Here is a 9549-nt window from a genome sequence, read left to right on the forward strand (position 1 = left end):
CTCCATCCGGGTGGACAGCGGCTGCTGGATGCTCTACGAGCGCCCCAACTACCAGGGCCACCAGTACTTCCTGCGGCGCGGCGACTACCCCGACTACCAGCAGTGGATGGGCTTCAACGACTCCATCCGCTCCTGCCGCCTCATCCCCACAGTGAGTGTGGCTCTGTCTTTGCCTTCCTCTCTTTGGAAATCAAAGCCATTAAAAACTGTCATCCTTCAACCAAACGGTTCCAACTGGAGAGCAGAAAGGGGGAGTGAGCCCAGTGCATGCAGTCCATTCTAGAAGGGTGTCCCAGATAGCAAGCCATTCTTCATGAACTCTGGTGGTTTTTTTAAAATCACATATTCCCAGGGTTTCATGTTTTAAACGGAATCAAAAATGAAAAGACTCATTAACAAAAAGCAGAACACAGAAGAGACTGAAGTTATCATCTGTTCGAGATATAATTTCTTTTTTTTTGTATTGAAGTATAGTTGATTTACAGTGTTCTGTTAATGTCTGCTGTACAGCAAAGTGATTCAGGTATACATACATACATTCTTTTTATTATATTCTTTTCCATTACGGTTTTTCACCAGAAAGTGATTATGGTTCTCTGGGCTATACAGTAGGACCTTGTTGTTTATCCATCCTATATATAACAGTTTGTCTCTGCTAACCCTAAACTCCCACTCCAAGATATAATTTCTAAAAGTGGTCATTGCAAGCCATATCAACGCAGAAATCCAATATATCACAACTTATAAATACAATCTGGTTCTGTTTAATTGATAAAAATACTTTTGCTTGCTTTGGCTTACTTTTCTAATTGATTATCCTCCTAGAGAAGACAGGCACCCTGGCTTCTATTCTGATTTTGTAGGCAGTACATATTAGCTCACCTAGAGGTAGAAATTAGAGGAAAGGCCACATCCAAAACTAAAGTTTGAGATTCAGTCTTTCCTAGAGAGTGATGGCAGAGTTCTTAGAAGAATGTGTAGAAGTGCGGGAGCATGAGATATGGTGTCATCCAAACAGAGCTGCAAGAAGACCATTCCTGCTGCTGAGGGAATGAGGAAGTGAAGGGTAGGAGGCCAGAAAGGAAGTTTAAGAGTCACATAGGTGGAAATTTGAACTGAAAATGAAGTTATGAAAATGGAGGTAGGGAAGATGTGTCATCTTACTTTTTTGCAAGGGCTTAATAATCCATAGTATGCATGAAAACCAAAACATTAGTCTTACAGAAAATAGCTAAATGTTGATTCCTTTATAACAAGGGTAATATATCAAATGAGGATTCACTTTCCAATGATGCTCACTTTTCTCCTTTGAGAGGGATGTTCTCTAATAAGAAGCACTAAAATGATCAATTTTATTGTAGACAAACCTAAATTCCCAAGGACACAGACTGGTGCATAGCAGTTGAAGAGCTGCTAAGTTCTGTTCCTAGCTTAGCCCATCCACCGTGAGATTCACGGGTGGGCGTTGGAGACCAGGAAGGCTCCTTAACTCTGCGACATGGTTGTGGTGAAAGCAGACTTGGACTAAGGGAACTTTAATTTCTCTCTATTTGTGTTCACTTACTTTTTCTTCTCTGTCTGCCACCCTAGCACTCCGGCACTTTCAGAATGAGAATCTATGAGAGAGATGACTTCAGAGGACAAATGTCAGAGATCACAGACGATTGTCTCTCTCTTCAGGACCGCTTCCACCTCAATGAGATCCACTCCCTCAATGTGCTGGAGGGCTCCTGGGTCCTTTACGAGCTGCCCAACTACAGGGGAAGGCAGTACCTCCTGAGGCCAGGGGAGTACAGGAGATATCTTGACTGGGGGGCGATGAATGCCAAAGCTGGTTCTCTAAGACGGGTGACAGATTTTTACTGAAGTATTTTCATTCTCCACTTTTCTCCTTTAGAATCTAATAAAAGATTTAGCTTGTGTTTCTGGCACTAATAGAGTCCTGCCTTTCTTTTAATCTATTAGGCCTTCAAAACCAATAATGGCACTTGACCAGACATGATAACATATGTTTTCAAGATGGGGAACAACCTCTTATAAGGGGAAGTGAGTAGAGGATATTATTGCCAGCATTCTTTTAAAGGCTAGGCCATGTGGGCTCAAAGTTCAGTTCAACTGGGCTCAACCCATTTGTGGTTAATCTTACAAGTTACAATAATAAACAAGTTACATAAATAAAGTTACAATAATAAAGAAGTACTTATTGAAACACCTCAAGTTATCCCTCCAGGTTATCCCCACCATCTTCCCTATATAGTCCAAGTCTTAATTGATAAGGAAAGCCATTCTCATCTAGACTCTTACTTTAGCTCCATAAACAAACAAATAAATGAACTGGTCCTCTCACCTACTGCACTCCTTATCCTTCTAACAGCCTCCATCCCTTTTCTCCCATTTCCAATACCTCATACCTCCATGAGATTTTCCAATAGAATTCACTGTCTCTTTGCTATATGTGCTTTGTACAAAATTTTCAGGATTTTTACCAAAAACCATATGCACATAGGAAAACTCTGCCTCCTATCTTTTTTTTTTTTTTTTTCTGGCCACGCTGCATGTGGGCCTTAGTTCCCCTACCAGGGATGGAAACCACACCCCCTGCAGTGGCAGCATGGAGTCTTAACTCCTAGAATGTCAGGGAAGTCCCTGCCTCCCATCATTTTAATAGGAGTAAAGTACTGTGACCATATAAGAAATATAAGGGACTTCCCTGGTGGTGCAGTGGTGAAGAATCCTCTTGCCAATGCAGGGGATACGGGTTCAATCCCTGGGGTGATAAGATCACACGTGCCACGGAGTAACTAAACCCATGCACCACAATTACTGAGCCTGAGCTCTAGAGCCCGCATGCCACAAGTACTGAAGCTTGCACGCTCTAGGGCCCGCATCATGCAACTACTGAGCCTGCATGCTGCAACTACTGAAGCCCATGTGCATAGAGCACGTGCTCTGCAACAAGAGAAGCCACTGCAATGAGAATCCTGGGGACCACAATGAGAAGTAGCCCCTGCTGGCCACAACTAGGGAAAGCCCGCGCGCAGCAATGAAGACCCAATGCAGCCAAAATAATAATAATAATAAAGAAGAATAATACTAAATCAAAAAAGGGCATTAAAATTTTCTGGAGAAGTTTGCTTGTTTGATTGAGTTGTTTTCTTTATTTTAAAAACATAGATTAAGGTCACTAATAAAGAATTACAACATAATAAATTAAAGAAATTAAAAATAGGTGAATGAAATAATTGGGTCAGAAGAAAAACAAGAGAGTGAGAGAGAGAGAGGTGGAGCCAGGAGTGAAGTTTGAGCCCAAACTGGGTGTTATAAAGGCACTTTGGTGGCTGAAGTTAGAACCAGATTTGGATCCAGCAGCCAAGACATAGAAGGAAACATGATCAGTTCCATGACTGACAGAGTCCATAAGACAAATAAATTAATTATTCAAGACTAGCCTAACCATTCCCAGTACTGAAACCTAAAAGAAAGTTTTCTTGTGGGTCCTAGTAAACAAGATACTGAGAAACAACGTCCTCAATAACATCCTGCGATAATTAAATATGGTTCTTAGGACTGTTTCTTATAAAGTTCCCCAGTGAAGCTGACAGCTTCAGGTCAAAATTCATCTGAAGTACCCTACCTTTTGAGGTTTTAATAAATGGCTCAAAGCTCATCTCACAGCAGGTGGGAGACTTATGTACCCACTTCTTCCAACACACATATACCCAATGTTTCTTGGAATTCTGGAGAGGAGACGAGTTGTTTATGCGGAGACGAGTTGTTTATGCTTTTGCCAGTTACTCTCCACTCTGAACTCCTGCCTTGTCATTGAGTGGATCCACACTGACCCAAAGTGGAGACATAGTGCCTTTTCCTTGAACTCCTGAACCATTTCTCACATAAAGCATTAATGTGTGCAGCCAGCTTTGCTATAGAGGTTGTGAGGGGAGAGATGCAAGTTTAGATCACAATAGCACAACAATATCAAGTTTAATATTGGATGACCCTGCTCTAGTCTGCAAGCTCCAACCTGCTGCTGGGTGGCCTGGTCTTTCCCTTCCTTGCTCCTCTCTTCTCTGTCCTTAGATGTACCCACATGTTTGTTCATTCTCTGTAGAGTCTCCTTCCATCTCACACATCAAGGGCTCCATATCCACCACCCAAGTGGCTTATTACCAGAACAAGCATACAATTTGTTGCTTATCCTGAGTCATTTTTGAGAGTGAGTGTGTTCTATTAAGGATTACACTGGAGCAAGAGGCATGAAGCAGGACCATTCAAGGCAAATTGGGGCACATGGTAAGGCTCTTTATAAAGGCTCCTTCCCTGGAAAATAGATTCTTGTATTATTTGATATTAAGTGTTCCTAAATCTCAGTTCTTTAACCTTTAAATTCCCAAAACTAGTGTTGGCTTCCTGGAGACATTAGCCAGGGTCCTCTGTTTGCCAATAATAATACAGCAAACATGAATGAGAAAGCCAAAAGCTTCTTGGAGTGCCAAGTTTTACATTATTTGCCTAGTAGGCATAAACTCACAGGCATCAGACATGGAAATTATGTGAAACACCTGAACTGAAGGCACATACAACTAGAGACCCTGGATCTCATTGATCAAGTCTGCAAGTTGCTTCCCTTCCTGGGGCACAGGCAAAGAGAATGCTATCCACCCTCTAATCCCAACTTAAAGAAAAGGTCAACAGTGGGGAGTGGCCGGGCGAAGACATTATGCCCAAACTAACTCCTAATCTATCCTTCCTCCTTCTCTCTATCCTCTTTCTAAACACTGGGACCTTGAAGAGATGAGTGTCTGAGGTGAAAGCAGAGAAGGGATACCCTACAGGATCCCACTAACCTTCTCCCCATGAAGATGAACCAAAAATTCAAGATAACCCTGGTATCATCCTACATGCCCTACACACGCTAGTATTTCCTATATATCCTAGCTTGTTATAAGTCCAGATTTTAAAGCTATTTCTTCCTTTTTTTCCCTCTTTTCTCCCTTTGAATCCACAGTGTCTTCTGGACTAACCTTATAAAAGTTCCACCAAGCACAGAAACTGAAGTAGCAGCTATTCCATAAAAGTGTCAAGACCCCACTTTATTGAGCTACACCCTCAAAATGTTCTCCTCGCTATGGGTTCCCTCTCCAGTTTCCCTTCCCCATTTTCAAGGGGTAGGTCCTGATGTAAGCAGGTGTCTTATTCTATTCCCTCTGGACTTTTGGAGTTCAAATTTTCTTCTTTGTGGGTTTGTTAAAACAAAACTGACAATCACAACCACCTTTTGCTTAAACAAGAAGGCGTATTGTTTTTGTTTTGTTTTAATTTTAATTTTTGTTTATTTATTTGGGGCTGTGCAGGGTCTTAGTTACAGCACGTGGGATGTTTGTTGCAGCATGCAGACTTCTTTGTAGCAGCATGCGAACTCTTAGTTGCAACATGCATGTGGGATCTAGTTCCCCGACCACGGATCAAGCTCTGGCCCCCAGCATTGGAAGCGTGCGGTCTTAGCCATTGGACCACTAGGGAAGTCCTGAGACGTATTGTTCTTGTTGATGAAAAATTAATCAGTCAATTTAAGAAAGAATTGGAAAATTTTATTCGAGCCAAACTTGAGGATTATAACCTGGGAAGAGCACCTCAGGAAGCTCTGAGAACTGTTCTGCCTGTTACAAGTCAAGACACAGTGTACATATAAGTTACGGAGACAGAGGGATGTACATTAAATGACATATTATTGCCAGTTTACATAATCCAGATTTAAGTGCCATCATGGTGGGTCACGTGACCCTTTACAAGCTCTAGAAGGAATGTTGGACTTCTCTGGTGGCACAGTGGTTAAGAATCCACCTGCCAATGCAGGGGACACAGGTTCGAGCCTTGGTCCAGGAAGATCCCACATGGCACAGAGTAAATAAGCCTGTGTGCTACAACTACTGAGCGTACGCTCTAGAGTTCTCCAGCCACAAATACTGAAGCCCACAAGCCACAACTACTGAAGCCCGCGCGCCTAGAGCCCGTGCTCCACAACAAGAGAGGCCACAGTGATGAGAAGCCCGCACACCGTAATGAAGAGTAGACACCGCTCGCCACAACTAGAGAAAGCCTGCGCACAGCAAGGAAGACCCAACACAGCCAAAAATAAAAAAATATTTATTTAAAAATGAAAACCAAAAAGAAGGAATGTTATTTTTTAAGGAGTTGCCTTTTTGGTGCTAGGAGAATATTGCTGTTTATGGTTGAGCAGGCATTCTTGATGATGGGGGAGGTTTGGTTGATGTATAATGCAGATACACAATGCAGGGGGGAGAGGGGAGGCCAAAGGGCAGAAAAGAATTTTTATGTTGATATTTTTCTTGCCTTACCATAAAATATGAATTTTATTTCACATTTTTAACATGAAAATTCATTTGTTCCAAGAGGAATGCCATAGGAGTTAAGCAGAGGTGGGTCAATGATTGCCTCCTGTCTTCACGTCAGTTACTGAATGGCCATCAAAGACAAGCCGAGAAAGAGAACCAGAGGCTGGTGCTATGATGGTGATCTCCGGGTCCTTACCCAGTCTCCTTGTTTGGGAGAGTTTGGTCTACATGGCCGCCAACCAAATGACCTCTTCTCATTTAACCAAGCACGTATATGATACAAATGCTACGTTAATTATTAATACTAGGAAGCAAGCATGTGGGTAGTAAGGTGGACAGTTGATTGGACCTCAGACACTAGCTAAACTCTGGAATTGGACACTGCTGTTATAACAGTAATTTGGCATCTCAGGAGACATAAAATTAGAATTACGAAGGAGCAGAGGGCTTAGGGGACAGCACAGTTCTGTTTTCTCTCTTTTGCTTACTCATCTCGCCTATTATAAATGCCCATTAAATAGATCAAATGCAGGGTGCTTATGTCATCCTACACATTGAAAGTTGCAAATGCTGAACTTTGATGCGAGTGTGTAGGCCTGTTGTGCTGAGCCTTTGAAAGAGGTCCCGTGGACTATTACAACGATGAATTTCAGACGAGGGAATAACGTTCATATCCCCCAGACACTTATTGAGTAAACTTTACGGGCCAGTTCATTTTTCCAGTTAGTGAGAATACAAAAGTAAAGATGGATGGCAGGGCGGAGGGGCGGGGAGATAAATTAGGAGTTTGGGATTAACATATACACATTACTATACATAAAATAGTAAACAACAAGGACCTCATATATAGCACAGGGGACTATACTCAATAACCCATAAGGGAAAAGCATCTGAAAAAGAATAGATATAAATATATGTACAACTGAATTGCTACACCTGAAACTAACAAAACACTGTAAATCAGCTACACACACACACACACACACACACACACACACACACACACACACAAGGAAAAGAATGGAAAAGAAAAGAAGAAGGAATAAATCAGAGTAGTGTTTTTCAAAGTTTGGTCAAGAACGACCTGCTGCTGCCAGATAACAATACAGATTCCTAGAGTCCTTTCCAGATCTAACGATGCAGCATCTCAGAAGAGGGTAGAGCCTGGCAATTAGCATTTTTAATAAGCACAGGTGATTCTTAATGCACCCTGGAGTTTGAAGAACACTAGATGATTTCTAAAGTTCCTTCCAACTCTACATTTTTACCACAAAATGGCTTTGTGGTGGAGACATTTTTCAGGCATCTTTGAGAGGACTGAACATTTTTGAGAGAGACAATTGGGCTGAAGTCATCCTTAATAATGGCTCACTATTACTAATATCAAACGTTTATTCAGGGCTCATTTGTGCCAGGTATGTGCCAAACACATTAAACACATAATCCCATTTATTCAGGTCAACGTCCTTTAGCCAAAAGCCACCAGACACACCTGTTGTGAAACAAAGGGGTTTGTTACTAGTTACAGTGACGGAGAGAACATACACCATGGGGAAGCATGGACTGTCTCCGTAAGAGGGTTAGAAAGAACTATGATAGGACTTGTACTTTGGTTGGGTGACTTGGGGAAGTGCCTAAAAAGGCAGATGTTGGACTTCCCTGGTGGTACAGGGGATAGGACTCCGCACTTCCACCGCAGGGGGCACGGGTTCAATCCCAGGTCGGGGAACTAAGACCCCACATGCTGCGCGGTGCGGCCAAAAAAACATAAAATAAACAATAAAATAAAAAGCAGGAGTTCACTAAATTGGATGTTGTCAGACAGCAAGGGTAATTTTATAATAGGATATCTTAATAGTTCTACTCATGGGGAAGGGAGCAAAGAACAAGGATTAAGCTGCAATTGATATAGAAGTAGCAGTTAATCATTTTGGCTGAGAGAGGGCCTGTGTCTGGTGTTTTGTGGGTGGCACATTCGCTTTGTTTTTGCCTATGCTTAGACAAAATTACGAAATCGCCTTATTTTGTCTCATTTCATCATGGTCTCAGGGTAACCTGGCCTCAGTTGGTATTTTGTGAGATTGTTTATGTCTAATAGGGAAATATGGCCTAGCTCTGAGGGCCAGACCAGCTTTCAAATATTAGAGGCTGCAGGCCCTTTCTTTCTTTCTTTGTTTCTTTCTTTCTTTCTCTCTCTCATTCAACATACTATATCCCATGAGATAAGTATTATAAAATAACTCCTGCTCTGAGAGGTTGTGTGGCTTGCCAAGTTCATGTGGCTACTAAGTGGACATTCTGAGTCCACGAGGCTTTACTGCCTTCCCCTGGTAAAGGGAAAGCAATCTATAAAGCAATATACTTCTCAGTCTTGAACCCAATGGTCATAAAAACCTTTCTTTTGGTTCTTATCACAAGTCAGCTACAAGGGGCTGGTTTCCAGTTATATGAAGCGTACTCACCAAAGAGGAAGTTAAAAGCTATGCCTTAAAGCATTGTCAAAACTAGCAAAAATGAGAATCCAGATTTGTGTCCTGTACTGGACTGACAAGTCCTGTGAAGAAAGCAGTTTTAAGATAGAGTGGTCTCCGTGGTCCAGGAAAATCAGTGCTTGTGGCATTCTGCTTCACCCACAGCCTCTCTGGAATTCTGGGGCACTTCCATAAAGACATGGATTTTTTCCCCCAAAATACACAGGGCATAAACGAATCATATGTATAGAGATGTGAGTTTCAGGTCAAAAGTTCAGACTGATGTGCTGATAAATTTATAAAACACTAAGAATCCAAATAAAAGCAACTCTAGGGACTCATCCAGAGCCCGAACAGACAGCGTTAGAATATACCAGAGAATGAGGGCAGACTAGACAGGCATTTCCACTGAATGCAGCATGCAAAAGGGATCCATAAAACCCCCTTACTCACCCCCGGGGCCCCTTTTGTGTTGTTCTTGCCAACACAGCAGCCGTCCTGCTATATAGACCCGCTGCGCTGCCGGGGCCCCATCACACTGAACTCACATCATCGTGTCAACCAGCCATGGGGAAGGTAAACGGAACACAAGTGAAATAAAACGGAGCGGGGAAAAATGCCTCTATACAAGATGCATTATGGGGAGCAAATGATTTAATTTTGAATTATACTTCCTTTGCAGATCACCTTCTACGAGGACCGGGGCTTCCAGGGCCGCTGCT

General features: G+C 42.3%; 1 protein-coding gene across 1 annotated transcript; it reads left to right on the plus strand.

Moving 5' to 3' along the window:
* Positions 1-4: 4 nt before the first annotated feature.
* On the plus strand, positions 5-1866 carry LOC114906542 (gamma-crystallin B; the record flags this gene model as incomplete). Its single annotated transcript, XM_029241441.1, has 2 exons — positions 5-151; positions 1591-1866. Coding segments are annotated over 2 exons (423 nt in total), but the record flags the coding sequence as incomplete, so codon positions are not given.
* Between the last annotated feature and the right edge of the window lie 7683 nt (positions 1867-9549).

This window comes from Monodon monoceros, unplaced genomic scaffold (genome assembly GCF_005190385.1).
Source record: "Monodon monoceros isolate NGI ecotype Baffin Bay Population unplaced genomic scaffold, NGI_Narwhal_1 Contig3590_ctg1, whole genome shotgun sequence".
NCBI classification, from domain to species: domain Eukaryota; kingdom Metazoa; phylum Chordata; class Mammalia; order Artiodactyla; family Monodontidae; genus Monodon; species Monodon monoceros.